This window comes from Pavona decussata, unplaced genomic scaffold, assembly GCF_977016875.1.
Source record: "Pavona decussata unplaced genomic scaffold, jaPavDecu1.1 SCAFFOLD_79, whole genome shotgun sequence".
Lineage (NCBI taxonomy): Eukaryota > Metazoa > Cnidaria > Anthozoa > Scleractinia > Agariciidae > Pavona > Pavona decussata.
Window position 1 is genome coordinate 107985 of NW_028145497.1, and position 20409 is coordinate 128393.

General features: G+C 39.1%; 2 protein-coding genes and 1 long non-coding RNA gene across 8 annotated transcripts in view; 2 read left to right on the plus strand and 1 right to left on the minus strand.

Annotated features, from left to right (window-relative positions):
* LOC146476115 (uncharacterized) overlaps positions 1 to 20409 on the plus strand; it is a 93015-nt gene that overhangs the window by 25171 nt on the left and 47435 nt on the right. Inside the window, exon 20 of one of the 3 annotated variants that reach the window (XR_014865700.1) lies at positions 12 to 1151. Coding sequence is in view for 1 of the 3 variants with exons in the window: in XM_085114939.1 (XP_084971065.1) it covers positions 12 to 272 (261 nt within the window). In the remaining 2 variants the exon portion in view is untranslated. Of the gene's footprint in view, positions 1 to 11; positions 3080 to 20409 lie in introns of those variants that run through there. The other 2 variants (XR_014865699.1, XM_085114939.1) reach the window with 2 other exon arrangements.
* On the minus strand, positions 11324 to 15372 carry LOC146476116 (uncharacterized). Its single transcript, XR_014865701.1, has 3 exons — positions 15214 to 15372; positions 15028 to 15082; positions 11324 to 12509 (listed from the first exon to the last, which is right to left on the minus strand). It is a non-coding gene; the product is annotated as an uncharacterized LOC146476116 (long non-coding RNA).
* LOC146476117 (uncharacterized) overlaps positions 19400 to 20409 on the plus strand; it is a 48445-nt gene continuing 47435 nt past the window's right edge. For 3 of the 4 annotated variants that reach the window (XR_014865698.1, XM_085114936.1, XM_085114938.1), the window contains exon 1: positions 19400 to 19545. The gene's annotated coding sequence lies outside the window, so the exon portion shown is untranslated. The remainder of the gene's footprint in view (positions 19546 to 20409) is intronic. The other variant, XM_085114937.1, reaches the window with a different exon arrangement.

Genomic DNA, 20409 nt, shown 5'->3' on the forward strand with positions numbered 1-20409 from the left:
ATCTTGTATAGGTATTTGTGTGCTGCGTAACAGAGAAGTATATTCAATCAGACATGTGTCAGCGCGAGGCCACATTAGCCGACCGCCTCAAGAAGCCGATTATCCCTCTGTTGTTTGAAGACATCCCTTGGCCTCCAAAGGGACAACTCTCTTTGATCTTTGCAAGGCTTCTTTACATTAGGATCAATGACAAAGGTGGTACGATTCATGCTTCAGAGTACGACCAGCTCATACAGAAGGTGCGACAGTTTGTGCAAAACTCTGAAAATTGACGTCAACAGATCGAAATTGACCTTTGGAGCACCTTCAACTAACAAGGATAAACGTATTCGCCCGTTTGAATCTGTCTTGTTAGACTCAGGAAGCTCAATATCACACATGTAGACGTCAAACGTTTTCCAAGACCTTTAAGCATCCTAAACAAAAAAGGAAAGTTTTTGCATCCAGGCAATTGATGCCTGAAATTTCCTTTTCGTAATTCTTTGGTGGTTTTTACTTGTGAGGAAGGCTAGAGGGTCTGTTAATGCACCAAGAAATACTCTGACGTGCAGGGACTGGTTGAATGAAACTTTCACTTCAGATTGGGTTGTGCCACATCTTCGAGCTTGAAAGGGTAGTGACAGGTGGGCTATGTGTCCATCTAGATGAAGTAGCACTGAAGTGTTACATGTACATATGTAGTGTCTTTTATAGAAAATAGGTAGTCACTTTTGAGCATACAGTTACTTCTTTTTTGGAATAATGCGAAGATTTTACTTAAATGCGGTGAACCTGTTTTAAGCGGCACCGTATCCAGCGGTCACCCTCTATTAAGTCCCGAAAATTGCTTCCCATAATTAATGTAATTTAGACCTCTATCAAGCAGTCACCTCTATTAAGCCGTCACCCTTTACTAAGTTCCAACGAGCCGTTTCTCGTTTCCTGTCTTTTCCTTATACTCTTCGTATTAAAGTGCTTGGGAAAAGTTACTAAAATATCAAGAAAATTTACCTTGGGTGATCATATGCTTCAATCTCATGACCTCATGGGTTGAATAAGCATTGATATTACAAGGAGAAATTTGATGCTGATCACTGTTGGGGCTTCAAGGGTTAATACAGGTTCGACTGCATTCGCTTTGGAATTGAAAGGCACTTTCGAATAAGGCTGAGGTAAAAAAAAATATATCTTACAGCTCTTCATTGGAATGCCAAGGAAAGAGTCGAGCAAGCGACAGATATTTAGCCATTTTAATTGTACAAAATCATAATGTTAAATAATGTAACTGAATCTGAATACGACAGTTTGATCGGACTACTTTCTTCTACTTGCGGGGCAGTGAGCCGGGTAACACTTGCATGGTTTAGAGAATTGTTATTATCTTTGTAATGATTTATTATAGTTGACATTTTTGAGCCACGGTCGGCAACCGGAAATTGAATTTTTCCCTTTTTGAAGCGTTTTCACGCCATCGCGTTTGAAAAGTCAAGCCACAGTCATCAACAAGAGCTTTTCCTGTCCTTTGTAAGGAGCAAAACCACGCCAAATGAGGAAACATAAGAACTTCCGGTTACCGTCCGTGGCTCACGAACGTCTGTGCTTAAGCTCCCTATCTATTTAATGGTTACGTTGCACAAAGGCAGCAACAATTCCTTTATTTTTTTAGCGGGCAATATAAAATTTTTGTTTTTAAAATGCTTTCAGTTGCAAGCATTTTGTGAAATACTATAATTTACACATCAAAGTATTGCTTCACAATGATATTCCCATCAACACAAATATATTGCAAGTCTATGTCGGTTTGAATGCCTTGATGTCGAAATGAGTTGGGTAATCCTTGATTGAACTTAACTTTTAACTCTTTAAACTTTCTTTTTATTTTCATGTTTTTGAGTTCGCCTTGTTCTGGGTTGATTTTGTAACATTATAGCGACAGAAACTGTCAACAACAACACATCGTTTTTAAGAACAGCGAGAGACCTTTGAATTCCTTTATGTGTTTGCATTGATAGTTGGCGCCCCCGTGGGGTTACAAGGTCAAATATTCCACATTTTTTGGTCCTTAAACTAGGAAAAATGCATTATGTTGCCAGGCTGTTGCTTGAGAATTTAAGCTGGTAACCTTCTATTGCCCTCCACATCTATGGCACGATATTTCACTACAATTGGCAGAATGTGGGTTGCATGCAATGAATGATTTGTTTTACAGGCAGATATGAACAAGTCGCATTTTTAACCTATTTTTTCTTGCATTTAAGTACCTTGAGAGTACAAAGTTTACTAGAAATTGCCAGAGAACGTTAATGATACTCCTTTAGACCTGCCAATGCCAGAAACCTCTTTAATCAAACGTTGTATCTGGCGTTGTTTGTTTTCCAACATAGGCTATTCTCCTCTTGTACCGAGCGAGTAAAATTATCTTTCGCCGGCGAACGATAAATCGAATAAAAAATGTTAAAGGGATAATCTATCTGTTGCACCTATTGCTCTTACAAAATGTAGATTTCCGTCAATGGAACTTTACTCCGTTAACATTTGGTGAACGTTCTTGCATGTTTGCTGTTCTGTATTTGTGTGGCAACCTGTACTTTAAAGATAACATACGGAAATATATATAAAAATGGCGCTCGTGATCACACAGCCAAACGCATGCACGCGATGCAGTTGGGAAATATTTGTTGTTAGCCCGACTAACAAGCGAGGTTTTACATAACTTATTGTAAGTACCTATGAATTCTCCCAGGGTTCCGTGAGTGTTTGAATAACGCTATGTAAGCTAAAACTGGTCCTTTTCACTGTCGTGAAAGTTTTTAAAACGTTTTTATCTGTTCTTTCGCTTTCATTTGTAACTAGCGTATATGAATTGTTTAGGGACCAATGAGTGGTTTTCACTAAATTTATTACTTTCTAAGGTATGAAATTTATTTATTGCCTCTCGTAATGTGGTTATCACAGTTTATTCCGTGCATAAAAATACTGAAATAAACTGCTGCTACTTTCTCAACTCCGCAAAGTAGAAGAAATAAGAAAATTTTACGAAATATAAAGTCCTGTAAAAATAAATTTTTATAATAAAAATCAAATGACGGTTTAACTGTTATTTTTGTTGTTTGCATGTTCAGTTCTCCTGGCGTTGTATCATTACTTAGGTTTCTCGTTTTCTGTGCATTAATCGATGTATCCGAATGTTAGATGGCTGCTGAAAATAGGCCATCGCCAAAAGAGCCTGCCCTGCCTTTAATTTCTTTGTTTTACTCTCTAGAAGTATAAAACCTAGTTTTCTGTGATAATACCGGTAAATAAAATCAACTTAGGGGAGTTTGCTGTATATGTAAGTCACCAAAATCTAGTTGATCACAGTAACCCAACTGCAACTGTTCGAGACCTTAGGGTTCGGCAAGTTAGATGCTAGTTTGAGGAATATCTTCCAACAGTTCTGGAATCTCCTCGAAACTGTATACAATCCTTGGATGGCCGTCTTCGCCTTGCACAATGAACAGTGGTGTCTCCGGGTTGTTTTGGTCCTCCGCGTTTTCCTCTTTCTGTTGACCCCGAAGTTCATTTTCATCGACATCTGATATTTCAATTTCGGGAATTTCCTTAGGTTTGCCATTTCTGTATCGGTATCTGCTTCTTCGATGTGCAACGTTGGAATTGTGAACTGTTGTGAGCCTTTTGTGGAGTGAACCCCAGAATTAGCTGGGGTACCGTTTTCGTTCACTCGGTGACGATGGCTAGTTTCAGATCTCTTCGTGATCGCGTTCATTTGGTTGTGTCCCCGTTCCTCTTCTTCGTCGTCTTCAGATCGAGCGTGGTTCATGAAAATGTGCTTATGTGGTGATGAAGAATTTCTGCATTTTCTTTTGGAAACGTTTCGCTGCCAGTTGGAATTACCGTAGTTCCGTTACCGTAGTTTAAGTGTAATTGTTCTCCAAAGAACTTGATAGCACCCTGGCCTAGCTCTACTGGTAATTGAGATTGTAGGTAGGCGTAAGAGAAGGAAATGCGGCGCGAGCCGTCAAAAACTGCCGTAGTTCCGTTACCGTAGTTTAAGTGTAATTGTTCTCCAAAGAACTTGATAGCACCCTGGCCTAGCTCTACTGGTAATTGAGATTGTAGGTAGGCGTAAGAGAAGGAAATGCGGCGCGAGCCGTCAAAAACTGCATGAATGGCAACCAGTTAACAGGGATTCTAATAAGGATAATAATAGGAATTAGAATGATCCAGTGGCCGACTATTAGGCAAACACGAAAACCGATTGGCTGCGCAGTGGCGGTCTAATTTGATAGATTGCCTTGGGAGAGACAACGAGAAATCGGACGAACTTTCAAACCTTAAAGTATCTACGTAAAAAATGGTCACCCAAGTGAGATTGACTGAGGTTTCGACGATCTGAGCGGAAGTACAGTCATCTTTAGAGTCAAGTAAATTGTGGAACGTGTAAATGGTATTAATGTCTCTGGTAGTTGACCTGATTGGTCAACGAAGTCGACTCTGAAGACTCCGGCTCAGGGTGTCGAAACATCAGTTAATGTCACTTCACACAGTCCTTCTCAGGACTACACTACATTCACTCACTCATAATTAACGTACGTATTGCATGACCCCTGGGGTTCAAACCATTTTTAGCTTCAGAACTAACTGTCAAGAAATACGTACTTTTACTGAATTTCTTCGTTGAATGGATCGTTCACTGGGCTAGGGTGAAACAATTGAAAGGCTCCAACTTACCGTGTAATTCTTGAAAAAAGGTACAAGAAGAGTCGGTGATGGGAGCAAACCGAGCAAGGTTCGCATAGCTCTCCCTGTTGTGACGGAATTCTTGAGCCTTTGCACCACAACGGAGCCTGTTAACAGCTTATCAATTAACTAGTCTCGCGTTTCTTTTAACATTTGACAAATACATTTGACTTACCAATTCTCTATGCTCTACATAACACTCATGGAGGTAGACCATTCCATTGAGAACGCGCGGATTCAGGATATTTCCTACCTCAGTAGGATGGGACAAAAGGAGAGAACAGTTTCTCTTGAGGTATTCTGAAAGGTCCCCTGTTAGTGTAAAGAAGGTTAAGTCAAGTGAACGTTTTGCCGTGGCGGTCATTCAGTTACATTTATTTTCTTTTTAAAGTACAGCGGGTCGGACTAGATGGCCATGTTTGCTATCCAGTCGTTAACCTACAAGCAGCTAAAATATAGGAATTCTTAGTACGGTGCCTCCTAATACGGAGTTATTTTGCAAAGCTTTTGACCTTGTGGGAGAAGCAAATCTTTGCAAAAGCTGTGAATATTCAAAAAGAAAATTGGAGGTAACCACACATTTTTCAGAGATAATGAAGCAACAATTATTCTAAAAAGCTTTAAAATATAAAGCAATGTGTGAGACTTTCTGTCCAAGTTGAAGCTCAAGGAGGCACCGTCCTTGAAGACTTCACAGTTGACATTTAGAACATTTTAATGCACGGGTTGCGGTGCAGTAGTCTGGCGCCATCTTATCGTAAGAACACAAAGTACATGTATTGACAAATGTAGAATCCTCAAAATGGTTTCAAAATCTCGTCAGCTTCTTTCGAAGAGCTCACTCTTCTTCGCTTCCCTTGGTTCTGGGGAAGAAGAGAGATCCTTGACTAATGAGGAAACGTTTGCCACATTGGAAGGTCTGGGAAATGCCTTTTTTGTATTTCTAGAATGTTTCCTCACAGAGGTTAGGCTAATTTTGTTACGTATTTCAGTAAATCGTCTTATGTGGTGAAGTATGATTTGCTTGCATTAGTCAGGTAGGGTTGCATATAATGTTTTTAGCACAGTTCTGACAAAAAAAAACAGCAAATTCTTCTCGACATGGTGCCCTCTTTTCTTTTGACGACACAAATTAAAACAACAGCAACAACAACAACAACAACTATATATTACCATTAGGCAGATTTTCTTGAACCATAAAGTTTCGAGGTCCTTTTAATCCAATCCCGTGTAGACGCGCTACATTGTCGTGGTTTAAGGTCCTGTAAATTGGCAAGGAAAATTTGAAAAGAACAAACAAAATAAACAACAAAATGAAGTGTAAACATATGGTTGGAAATTAAGGGCTTGGCTTATTTTCCATAAAGAAATTAGAGACAAACACTAATTTAAGATTGATGTCTAAAATAATTGACCTGAAAGTACCGACGACGTATGGCGGATGACTTCCATTGAATCAGCGCCCCCATTTGTGTTGGTGAGTCAATATAAGCCTGTACGTATGCCATCCCTCAAAATAAACGCAAACGTAAAAGAAATCGAAATCTGACCATACCCTTGAGAAAATTAAATTGCTTTACGAAGAAATTTAGAAGAAAAAACATGAAATGGGCTTTTTAATCGAGAATATTGGGCGCGCCGAGCATAATTATCCGAGGCCGATGTCTCTATAGAGTGTATGCACGGCGGCCATGTTGGAGGACTAAAACAATAGAAGATGTTTGCATAGAAATAGAATCTATTTCCCCAAGGAAAATCAGTGTATTGTTTCGGTCCTCCAACATGGCCGTCGTGCACACACTCTATTAAATGAAGTGAATCTTTCGTGTTTAGCATGAAAGGTTAAAAACATATCACAAAACGGTATTTTTTGTCTTTCAACCGAGCGATAGCAGTATTTTTATTGATTAAAGTCTCAATGTGGTAAGCCGACAAATTTAAACTATACACTGATCTTTGTCTGCCAACGACCTCTTACATAAAGACGCCGCTCTAGTGTTGCAACAACTGTCTGCTTTGAGTAGGCTGGGTATATTTTCTTTGGCGCGGGCAGACTGGGTTCTAAGTTACCCGGGACTTTTAAGAAGTTGCAAAGAAAAACAAAACATGGCCGCCGCGCTCATGCCAAAATTATTTGTTCATCTGGGTAGTAGACTATGTTTTACGCCTATAGTTAGGCTGCCTACAGTTTCTTCTAACTTTATTAGTGGTGTGTTTCAAAAACGGAAAGCTACAACACTCTCAAGTGACCATAACACGCGTGAATCCTGCCGCAAACACGATCGCGATCGTCGGAGCTATTTTCCCATATCGTGCCTGGTTTTGGGAACACTATATTTATCCAATTCTTCCACTGCAAACTGTGTTGGAGAGGACAGTGTTTGTGGAGGAAGTGGATCGTGTCCTAGTGAAGAGGAACAGAAACAGACAACAACACCGATAACTTCCGGATTCCCGCTGCGTGACATTTCAGGTCGCTTTTCGTCGTCAAGTAAAAAAATTGTGCTGCAAAAAAGCAACTCAGCTGCAAAATATCAGAGCAAAGAGGAAGCTGGAACTAGATTCTGACGATGAAAACCCTAAGGAGCTGAAAAAATTCACCAGATTTAGTTTGGAAAGTCTGCTTTTTCACTGCATTTTTTCACTTCAAATGTAACATTTTGTCAACATGGGCTGTCACGAGTTTTCGCTTAACAAAATTCCATCGATAAATTCAGTACTAACTTATTACTACAGTATTACAATCACATTTCATTCATTTTCAGCGGACAGATACGGTGGATGAAGACTCCCCAGTTGGAAACAGAATTGTTGGTTTGGAAGTGATCAGTAAAGTATAGGCCTTATCACGGTTTTCGACGCCATTTTGACGAGTAGGCAAACAGGCTTCAAATAACAGTGTTTGTATGGAAATCCGATGTCAAGTAATTCTCCTAAGACATCGCTTCTACAAAATTCATGAATTGGAAACTTTTGGCACTAGGAAAAGGATTTTAAGAAAAAAATTGGAGGGATGTAGCTGGTGCCAGAAAGCCTCCAGTCGTGCTTTGAACTTTCCATACTGTTCCCTGTATTTTTTCCCGCGAACTATTTTTAGTAGCAGTTCACTGTTTAGTTTCAAAATGAACAAACTTGGACTTGACTTTGTTTACGTTTTATTTTTATTTCACATTTCGTGACCGTAACATAAAGTAGCGAGTATTTTGATCATGTGATCTTAGTGAGTTTTAAGCGAAGTGTGTGTTGAGAATCTCCGCAGTTTATTAGCAAGTCGTCGTTTAAATCCGCACAAAATGTAAGTCTCTTTGCACCTTAAATTTGTCTTTCGCCTTTTCTTTAAGTTTATTTTGTATTGTCCTTTATTTCTTTAGTTTTCACCGGTAGTGACAATGTTGTGAAATCGCTCGCCATGATGCTGTAACCAAGTAAATGCAGAGATACATGAGAATAGAGTGTTAACAACCCAACCGCGTCGAATTATTTGTGCAAACCCAACATTCGCTGTACAGACAAATGTATGGAAAGTTCAAAACACGACTGGACGCTTTCTGGCACAGCTACATCCCTCCAATTTTTTTCTTAAAATCCTTTTCCTTGTTGCCAAAAGTTTCCAATTCATGAATTTTTCAGAAGCGATGTTTTATGAAAATTATTTGACATCGGATTTCCATACAAACACTGTTATTTCAAGCTTGTTTGCCTACCCGTCAAAATGGCGTCGAAAACCGTTATAAGGCCTATTAGAGAAGTGCACTAATTGTCAACAAGGTACAAAAAAATTGTTGTTTCATTTAGACATATCACTACAAAGGTTCACATTGAACAACATTTTTACACCATTTGGGAAATAGAAAAACATATAAACATGAACACACCAACAAGACTGTTTCCTTCAATTTTAATGGTAACTTTACGGGAGGTCATGACCTCCCGTAAATTACCGGGCAAGTTCCCGGGAAAATTATTGGGATCGTTAATAACGGGAGCTTCGAGAAACACCCGTAAAATTATCGGGGACTTAAGGACGGTGCCTACTTTTGTTACTGCGCATACGTTCTACGCATCTCGAGATACTCGGTTTTCCTATGGGTAGTGTCTATTAATACAGGAATATTTTTGCGCGGTTTAAAACTATGCAGAGAAAGCTGAACTTTATCAAGTTCTCTTGGTATCCAAAAACAAAATTGGGGGTAACCATGAATTTTTCAGAGATAATAAAACTTCAATATGGAAAAAAAAATCCATACATTGCTTTGTTTTTTACTGTTTTTTTTTTATTATTATTTATTTGAATTATTGTTGCTTAATTATCTCTGAAAAATGCGTGGTTACCCCCAATTTTCTTTCTGGATTCCAGCTCGCTCGTTAAAAATGTTTTTAAGATCTAATTTTAAGCTAGTGGTAAAGAAAATTCAACGTCAAAACTGAGGGACAAAAATCTTTTTGAAAAATCTTTTTTGTTCAGTAATTAAACTCGAATCAAAGTTCTCGTTAATCTAGGATTAGCTTAATCGGGCTTTGAACAACTGGGCCCTGTATTATAGTAGGCACCGTCCCTAATGGGCCACTTACCGGCCCCGATAAGTTACCGGGCCTTTCGAGAAACGGGTTCTCGGTAACTTATCGGGCCCGATAAGTCACCCGTTAAGTCCCCGTAAACTTTTCGGGTGTTTCTCGAAACTCCCATTATTTACGATCCCGATAAATTTCCCGGTAACTTGCCCTGTAACTTACGGGAGGTCTTGACCACCCGTAAAGTTACCGGGAAATCGCAAATGTTGCAACCCTAAACAAAATGGCGGCCGAAGACGGACTTTTTTGTTTAGTTAGAAGACCTCGGTCTTATTAAAGACGGCCCATTCTGGCCGACATGGCTGACTGTGAAGTCATAGAAAGATGCAGGCTTTCACGAGCGAGAATCGAGTGGCTCGTGAATGAACTTGGAGACGAATTGCAGAGAAATACAGCGAGAAGCTGCCCGCTGGCTCCGGAAGCAAACGTGAATACAGGCGTAGTACTATTGTTGTTGTTGTTGTTAGCGTTGTTTTAGATGTTTGAAAAGCGCTTAGGGTCTTTGCATATGGGCGCTTTATAAATTTGAGATTATTACTATTTTATTTTTACAAATAGGCCATTTTACAGTTGTGTGCTAAGTGACCTGGTCTTGGATTCTAAGCGAGGCTGGGGGTGACCTTGTTTTGATACAGACCTCACTACTTCTCATATGTAAATGCAACTAGTTAGCATAAGAACAGCATGATCTACATATGAAAAGCAGTAAGGTTTGTATCAAAACAAGGTCACCCTCAGCCTCACTTCCAATCCAAGGCCAGGTCACAAAGCACACAACTGTAAAATGGGCTATTGTCAACCAACGGTGGAACAAAAAAAATGTGTTGTCATGTAAACACGGCTCACTCGCCGCACATTATTATTACTTCGTAATGACTTCCTGTCTAGCTTAAAAATTGGGTCCTACCATGCAAAACTAATCCTACAGCAAACTAGCGATATTGTGTAAACGGATATTTCGAAGCAACGATCCCTGCTAATTTGTCGGGGGAATTTAAAAGCCATTTCCGCATGACTCGACAAACATGCGAGTTGTTGGCTCAGGAGATCATGCACACCGGACGCATTCCAACTGGGAACACATCTGGGCGGCCTACGATTCTGCGGGAGAGGCAAATACTGCTGTTCCTATGGAGTGTAGCAAATAAAGAGCCCTGTCGTGACATTCGTGGTTTAAGAAAACGTCGAAAATCTCAGACAAAAAACCACAAGGAGTGAAGCAGAACATTGATACACTTCCGTAGCCATTTTGTTTGCGGCTCTTTCGGCTCACGTGACGTTCGCGCTCGGCCGGGGAGACTAAATCCGACACTCATCGCGAATGGAACACAGAAAATTCGGTAATTCCGGAAATTCCGGAAAGAAGGGTAAGCTTAAGCTTTCCATTCGACGAAATTTTCGAAAACTTCGGGTAGAAATCGAATGGAACAGGATCTTTTCCGGTAAAGATTTTCGAAAATTTAGGACAACCTTTTCAGTGTTCCCGAAAAGTGGAAACCGATCGAGAATAAGCCCGTTCCATTCGAGACCGAAATTTCCGAAAATTCAAACCGAAAATTTTTGGTGAATGGAAAGCGCCCCCACAACGAAGAAACATCTTTTCCAAACGAAGCTCGGGAAAGTAAATCCCTTTCACAGTCATTGAGTCACGCCAATCATCAAACTGTTTATTGTAACCCACGAAATGAATTTTTATCTGTTTTCGCTCCTTATTCACGACTATAATCTCAACTTCATTCAAATTGGTGTCTATTTTTGGTCGTTTTGCCACAAAACATTCACAGCGCCAATCTCGTACAAATCGTCCAAAAACTGTTTCGGAGGACGTGACAACAATTTCAACCTTGAACGGATTTCAAATAACCTATGACCTCTGCGATACTGGGCCATGGGGCATTGCTTTACCAACGGAGCCAATTACATCAGGGAGCCATATTTACTCTGGTGAACGAAAATTACAAACCCAACATTGATTTTTTGTTTTCTGAAAAATAAGTGAATTCGATGGAAGAGCAAAACTTACAACAATTTTAGTTTCTAAACTATTATTTATTCAACAGTTAACCGGATAAACGTTTGGTTCATTGTTACTGATAGTTAAAATTGTAGACAGGATTTAAATTGAATGTTCACCACAGCCGCGTGTTGTATAAGAATCTAAGTATACTCACTAATATATTATTTCCGTTCAAATAAATCAAACTATCCCCCTAACAGCCGTCATCTAAGTTAAAATCCGTCTAGTCAATGATGAAGCATCAATGTCACTGTAGCTGCCCGTCAACAAGTTGACTTTCAGCAGAAGTTCAGAACAGAATCTGGATGATTCTAACCGGCTCACTGTAATTGCAAAGTAGAGGGATACTTTCTGTGTTTAACAGTTCGAAAAGGGGGTTCATCCATCAACCGTCAGTAAGGTTATAGCAAGAAATTAAAAACGTACGTTAAGTGTCCTTGCGGTCTTATTTCTTTTACCACCAATCAGGGTTATATCGACACAGCGGCAAAACGAGTGCGCATGCTCCGAAGATTTGTGATTCAAGGGTGAATCGATTAGGAATGCTCCACTGACTTCAATCGCCAAATTCACACCTGTTACCACAATATATTCTTTTTGTTGAATAACATATGTGATAAAGGAAGTTCGAAGAAACCTTTCCTGAAAGCGGCAACCTTATCTATTTTGATTTGGGCTTATCCACGCGCAACAAGGACAAGCAATGGGAATTTTAAAAATGCCGCCATTTTGCCGCGTAAGATTGCTCACGCGTGACGAGCATGCGCACTTATTTTGTCGCTGTGTCGGTTATATCAGTTATCTTATGTAAAATTTAACTTTTAGTAAATATGAACCAGTACCAAGCATTAAACACTTTCACGCATAAAGACAATGTAGTGACAGAGATCCACAAATAATAGTGGTACTATTATCCGATCAGCTTGTTTCCTAGCTAGATAAGCTTGTTTACATAGCATCAAGATTCCAAAAAAAGTAATTTCAATGAGATTTACTGACTAATTGTGCTGAAAAATTCAACGGATTATAAATTCTTATAGGTCAGCCATAATTTTACTTTATTACTTAAGAATTAAGATTTCCGAGTGCTCCGCTGAATAAACAGAGTAAGAATGACATCTCCACTTATCGGGCACCTTCTCCAACATCGCAAATGCAACAGGCAAATTTTCCTGGATGTTTGAGGGCATTGGCAGTGGGCCTGACGAAAGCAAAAACATGGAGAGTTATCATGAGTTTGCTGCATTGATTTTTCAATTTTAATGTCATGATGTCCAACTTCAGGTTCTAGGATTACCAATTATTGTCCTATAAGAGCGCTTTTCAATTGAGTGTCGAAAGTAATTTCACGTTTGCTTTGGTGTTGCTTTAATTCGCACTGTAATTGGCCAGGAAAACACGTGCCACCTTCTCAACCAATTAGCAGCAAAACCAAAACCAAAAATGCCTTGCTCGCACTCTTTCCGCCTCGTTTGGCGTTTTTTGCTTCGATTTCTGATTGTTTCATTGCGCTTTTTGCGCCAGTTGTGATTGGCCAGAGTAATTGCTTTGAAATAAAATACTGAAAATCGTTCTAATTTTAAAAACATTACTTTGTGTCTAGAGAAGTACATTGATTAACGTCGTGAATTTGAAGCCTTTCGTTGGGTCTTAAGGCCCTAATGTGAACAGAGTGGGAAAATTAAATACTTTGGTTTGAAGTAAGTTAACCAATTACTGGTTTAAATTAATGAAGCGCGCTACAAAATCCAACCCAATTTCTGCCGATCCCCCTCCCCCTCCCCTCCCCCTCTTCTCCCTCGCAGGATAGCATGCAACCAAAACGACAAACTGCACCGTGCGAAATCTGCATGCGCAATATGGTTTGAAATTAAACTGGCAGAGATGCATCCTCTCTGAATGAATTTACGGTTCCGTACAGTGTCGATGGCTTTGGTGAATATTGTGTTCAAAACAGGCAGCAAGTGATTAAAAGGGGATGAGCGAACTCGCTTTTATTTTGAGGTACCAAGCTGTAAAGACTCTGGATAACTTTTTTGTGTTTTCTTGACTTCTATCTTGACTTGCTTCGCTTCCAGCGGTCAAAACTGCACATGCCATCTTACAATGCATCCCAAGAAACTCTCAACTAACTCCGACTATTCCCAACTAACTAGAATCTTGAATGCTTAGAATGATTTAGAAATCTTTGATTTAAACGATCGAAGTAAACCTAAATATCCTAACACGGCCAAACAATCCAATAACGGGTATCCCATGAAAACTCGGACAGAACAACAGTTTTAAAAAAGAATGTTCAAATACAATAATGTAAGCCAATGGGTCAGCGAGAACTCCCTAGACATTGAGTTAAGTGAACCCAATAGTTCATTTCGGTCGATATCTGTTCGGAAGCGACCTTAATCGCTAAGAAATTGGGATTTAGTCGTAAAGAAATGAAATCTCCTTTTTTGTTCGGCAAAATGTTTTTCGAAATTTCCGGTATGATGATAAACTAATTCTTTTCGTTTTCAAAGGGGCAAAGGTGTCGTTAAAAATGCGAAAAAGGGTTAGCCTGGACTTTTCGTAAAACAAACAACAGCTAGTAAATTCGGCAAATAAAATTTGAGTCTCTCAAATCTTATACAACTTAAATTTTTAGCATCGGAACAAATCAATCTCTTTTCAAACATGTCTTTAAAAGACCGGGAGAAACGATCAACTAATTTAAGTTCATCCTGATCATTAATCATTAAGATCATTAATATAAGTTCTCGTTCGGTACCCCTGCATGTTTGGATGACAAGATCAACATGACGGTCACAAGCTCTTACGTCACACCACTTAAATAACTCAACCAAATAAGGAAATTCAATTTCCTATCTTAATAGTCACAGTGGACATTCAGTTAATTTCGTACCCAGATCTTGTCATTCTTCGGTAGAGAACATCTGGTCTGAAATCCGTTTTCATGTGTCTGGAATGTGACACATAGCACAACAGCATATGCTCAACATTTGTAGCAAAAACACTCTGCCCAAGAGTTGCCTTAGATAGATTTTTAAGATCAATTCATTCCTATAAATTTCTGTAATATTTCACCCACCGTATTAAAAAAGATCAACTATGTTAAGTTTCCGGAAAAGAGGAAAGGCGCCGCTTCAGTTTTGTTGAATGGTGGCCAAAGTACGTGCGCTATATTGCCAAACAAAAATTTTCATTACTGAAACTTTTAACAGAGAGACAACACGCTTTGGCTTTCGGCAAATCATTTTACTTTAAATTTGAACTCTAGCTCTGTCCGGGGCAGTGTCACCTAATTTTAGTGGCACTTTGAATAGCCAAAGACACATATTTGTACAGACGTAAACGTCAAAATAATGTTTCAGTTTTGTTAACAATAATTCTACTAGTGCACAGAAACTGGTATAATTCATCCTTGGCTGCAGATGGTTAGGATTGAAACTGGATTGCAACTTGAAAACATTGGCCAGTGTTTTCAAGTTCATCCTATGTATCTTGGAAAATGGCTAAAGTTTTTTATAGTTTATTCTTGCCCAGACAATTCATTCCATATTTTTTCACCGCTGCTCCAAGAGCGATTTTGTTTCTGGGAAGCGGTCCAAAGCCAAAATATTTAAACAGTTTTGAGAAACACACAGCAAAATCTCGGTGAACGTGTCCCTTTGAAGACGCTTTGGTAAATTAAGCTATTGTTAGGCATTGTATATTTCATTTACCTTTGTCATTAGTTGATTCGGAATGCTCCTCCATCGCTTGGAGTGGGGCGTTGTCCTGCGCAAAGAATTATTGAAAATGTTATTAGAGGTAAATGCCTTCAAACGAGCGAATAAGATGAAAGTTGTTTCTTTAAACAGAGGAGACTTAAATAGTTAAATGTATTTACATTAACAAACAACATGTACCTCGCCTGTCATAGACATTGTAGCACAGCACACGACTCTAGAGAAAACGTCAGTGTTGGTCGACTGTTTCAAGCTGAAAACTACTACCTAAACTTTAAATGAAGCAAGAAATTTTGTTTAGAAGTATCTGTACAGTAGTGAGATCACATTTCGTGTTGTTTGTCATGTCATGAGACCAACAGAGTCACAAGTCCAGAACATGATCACAGTTTCTTTTAGATCGACCCAAATTAGTTACGCAATTAGCATTATTGTGTTATCAATTACAAACAAACGTCTTTTTACATTCCAACTAAACTGCACCATAAAATAAACACCAAACCTCCAAGAAATGTGTTCTAAGGATACAAGAAAATTTTGAAACTTTTTATGAAGTGTTCTTTGTCTCAGACAGCAAAGTTTGTTGAAAAAAAAATAAAAAAGAACAGTTTGCAAACTCCAACACCAGTTTCTAGGAATGTTCTCTCTTCAAATTTTGTGTTAGTTATCACGTCATTAAACTTTTAGTGTCCATTTGACGTTAATCTCATGACTCAGGACATTCATAAAAATCAAATATATAATAACCGCTTGTAGCAGTCGCGAGGTCTAATATTTCGATTGATTTATACGTAAATAATTTTAGTAAATCACTTTTTATTTTGCAACAGAAAAAATACAATGAAAAGTACATCATCCGGCTTCGGATCTAAGTATTTATCACCGCCTATCTAGATGAGACACCATGTGAACATTTTGTTGCCTAGTTCCTAGACCCCTCTCTGTTTTTCATCTCGGTCAACCCATTTCGGGCCACGTGGTCCGAGTGAAAAAGCGAGGTTTGGACAAATATAAAAAATTAAGACAAATGAAACACAGCTCACGACTCTGGAGTGAAACGTCAGTGTTGGTTGTCCGTTTCAAGCTGAGGACTTCACCTGAAAGTTAAAACAAGCAAGAAAATTTATTTAGAAGTATGTGTGCAGGTGTGAGATCAAATTGCGTGTTATTCGTCATGTCATGAGACTCACTCTGTCGCGATTATCTTGCTTGTGATGTTGTGATCAGCACGTCTATCCGGAACATGTCTCGAACATGATCACAGTTTGTGTTAGCAGGTTTTAGATCGGCCCAAATTAAGTAACCCTTTGAATTTGTGCCGTAACAATGATCAGCATCAAATTTCTCCTTGTAATATCAATGGTGGTTTCTCGACCACTGAGGTCATAAGAATAAAGGATATGATCACCAAAGACAATTTTCTTAATATTTAAATAACTTCTCCCTAGTAATTTAAAAGAAAAGTATAGGGACAAGATAGGAGAATTTGTTCTTTAATATGAGGGTTTCAAGGGTTAATCTCCCGCTCGCCCTGTTGCATGCTCAATTTTATTCGAACTAAATCGCAACATGAAATAAACACCAAACCGCCAAGAAACGTGTGATAAGGACACAAGAAATGTTTGAAAGTTTTAATTTGTTTTTGGTGAAAAAAGAACAGCTTGCAAACTCCTACACCAATTTTGACGAAGGTTAAGAAGTGTTGACAGGCCAACGCGACTCCAGCAGTTCGGAAATAAAGTGTGATAAGGCCGTTCTGCCGCTTTATGATGTTTATCTTGATCATGAAGGCAAAGCTCAAATATACTGAATGGAGGTTTTCTTGATGATAATTTTGAGCCGTTAGGATAAGTTTTTCATATGCCATTGGGTATGCTAGCTCTGTGGCATTTGTTTAGGTTTACGGCACCCGGGTTATTTGCAAAATATCGGACAGGGCTAAATAAATGCTATCTATGAAGACATGGGATCCGTGGATTTCGTAACTCGTGATTTCATGATTATATGCTGTGAGATTGCAGGATCTTCGTTTATCGTGTAATTATATGACAGTCTAATAAACTGATGCAGGTCTGTACGAGACAGCGCTAAATATGTCATCTGATGAAGACTTAGGATCCGTGGAATTCGTTACTCGTGATTCCATGCTGATGCTATTTATCTACAGTGACAGTTGCAGGGTGTTCGTTTATCACGTATATGCAATGCAAGACTTTACAAAATTGCTGAAAGTTGATCATTGTTGTCTCTCGCTTTCGAGAGCTTTGGGCTCTTGCAATTGTTTCCAGCTCTGTTGCTTTGTGACTGAAAGACAATTTTTATGTTCTTAGAGCTGACAAGTATCCTTATTGTTTTGTGGGTTAGCTTGCATTCTATCTAGATGATAAGCCATGTGAAAATTTTGCATGTTGTTGACAGCGAGTGAACTTGATTCAGCACTAGAAAACATTGCAAATTGATGGTGAGTGGAGTGCTGCGTCGCAAATGTTCCCTGACGTCAAATGATCACCAAATACTGAGTATTACTTTACACATTGTAACACTTGCCAGCTATGGTCATGGTGCCGCACCAAGAGAGGATCAACAGATCTCCTGCGATTTACGCGCGTAATTTCGTGTGTCGGGAAGAAAAAAGGCAAAATAAAGATCGCCTCCAGCTTTTCTTCAATAAGACTGTGCTTTGTTATGATGAGCTGAATAATAAAATAGGGGAAAAATTTTCATGCATTTTGATATATAATTCGCTGGGGTCTGCGTCGATTTCGGCATTGTATTCTTGTAGTCTGTTTTCTCTTCGATTACGGCGTGACAGTGACTGAGGTGGGAGATAATTTTGAAGGACAAAATGGTGTTTTAAATGCAACAATCAGCCGAGATCTTACGGGATCAAGAAGATCAAGAAGTAGGTATTTTAATTGAAAAGTTTTAGTTATTTGGGAGTAGTCATTCGCTAAAATGTTCCAAATGAATAATGTTCATTATTTCTTCTATTTATTCTGGCATCTATTTCATTCATATCATTTTCTGCACTCAGTGCACTCACCGAAATTATTGAGAAAATTTTAAAGTAATGGCATATTAAAGAAGTCGATGTTAAAAGCCGTATAATAACCGCCTTCAGGAAAAAACGTGTCTGCTAAAGAGCAAAGTTGATTCCGCGAAAAAAAAAAAAAAAAAAAAAAGGAGCCCTGTGCCAGCGTCCGAACGTTGCTGGATAACTGGAAATGAACTAATGATGGCTCGACATTTAAAGCTTATACCCCATTCACAATAAGGCCTAAACACGTTTAAAACGCTGTCTAGTTAAATACAGTTTAAAGTTGTTTCTTTCATAAAAGCTGCTTTCGGATTTTAGTAGACTACAGACTTAGCACAAATGAAAGCACAAGTTAAAGTTTACTTGAATCCTATGTCAGAGCCAATGTTAAAGCTGGTTTAATTAAATATGTCTTGTAGGTGTGAATGGAGCTTTAGTTTGATTATACCACTGACCGTAAAAATTTCTGACCGGAAATCTCGGAAATTTTGACTGAATGGAAAGCGCAAAGTCTTCCTTTCGAGGTGGACCACTTTTCTCGGTTGGACTGGTCCGCCAGAAAATTGACCGTTCCATTTGTCTATTTCCGGAACTTTCTCAATCCCAGCACCTCGCTGTTCGCTATTTCTGTTCAACATGGAGGAAAGTGTGGAAAGCACTACTTGCACTTGTAATTATCAGTGCAGCCTTTGCGGATGGTTGTCAACGGATTTGTCGGAGCTACTTGTTCACCCGTACACAGTTGCAACAGGTATGCAGTTGCCGTTGCAAGATAAGTGTTTGTTTTGGTTGTTAAAAGCTTTTTATTTCCAGATATTCCCCATGTTTTCGAGCACTTGCAAAACTCCCGCCATTTTTATTTGGTTTAATATCGGTATTCATTTAGTTACAGAAGACTCGACTTCTACTTCAGTTCCCGATGATGTTTAATCTTAGCCAACCCTTGGACGATGGGAAGACAGATCGAAAGCTATCTTAAATTCAAAGACCTAATTGGACAGGGAAATAACACGAAGAAAAGTTCGGACCCGTCGCGATCCATTCGACCCCAAGAAATTTTCGAACTTCAGCCCGGAAATTTTGGTTGAATGGATCGCGCCCATAGCTACGAGCTACGCGAAAATTTGGACAGTTCTTAAAAAAACCGTGCTTTTCCAACGAACGAGCGTGAAGCGCGCGCAAGAGCCTGGTAACGGTCCCCAATTTTACCGGGCCCCGAAATTACCGGGAAAGTTTACGGTCGTTTACGGGTGCTTCGATAATCGCAACATCGGGCCCGATAAAATTTGCCGATAACGGCCCCGATAAGTTTTCGAGCCCGGAAGTTACCGGGACTTTCGAAAAAACGGGCCCCGGGTACGAGGTTGCTCTGCTAGTTCGATCCACTGCGTTTCTTTGTGAAATTTAAATGACAAACAAGGAGCTCAGTCGCAACACTTCTTTAAAATTTACATGCATGACTTGGTACGTTAAAGGTAAGCTTTGTATCTCCTTTAGTTGTAAATCTACTCGAAGTAGTTGCAGGCAGTAAAGATAGAGCGAGAGTATTTAGATTTGCACTGGGATTAGCTTACAGATTGTTGACGTTTTGGACCAAATTGTACACCAAAGGAAATGGAAAAAAAGTCTAATTACAGCTTTAATACATTAGGATGAAGTATTATTTCATTAACGTAAACACTAAAGTTCGTACATATTTGGATCACTGCAGACAGCGTTAGCAGTTCATATTTGGCTGACGACCTGTGCTGTCACATTGTATACGTGTATTTAACTGGATGGAACTCAGTAACAATCTTAAAATAATTATTTATTGCATCATTATTTATTAAATCCAGCGCATTTATATGGGAAATCGGTAACCACTCAATGAAGGAAAATAGCCTGAATTCGAAATTAAATTAAATCTAATTGGTTAATTAACGTGACCATCAATGGCCTAAGATTGACCTATAATACTTGATTTTTATTGTTTCTGATGAAATGTTACATGTATTTTGAGGGACACGAGCTTGTATCATCCAAAAATGGAAAAGGCCTTCTTTGTAATGTGCATTTACACGAGTAGTTTCATCCTGGGATTCACAAGCAAATTTATTGTCTGAGACATACTGTAAACCCCATCCTGAGGGGGGCGTAAGGGTTTGCAGTGATGCGGTTTTGCGGAAATTTTTATTTTAACCTGCGGTATATTGCGGTTTTATAAAACGAAGTGGTATGCGGTTTTTATAAATTTTAGGCTGCGGTAATCGGTGAAAAAAGTGTCTGCAGACCTCTGCGGTGTTACGTTTTCACTCGGATCCTCTCGCTCCCGGTTGTTAAATGAATGCTGATTCGAA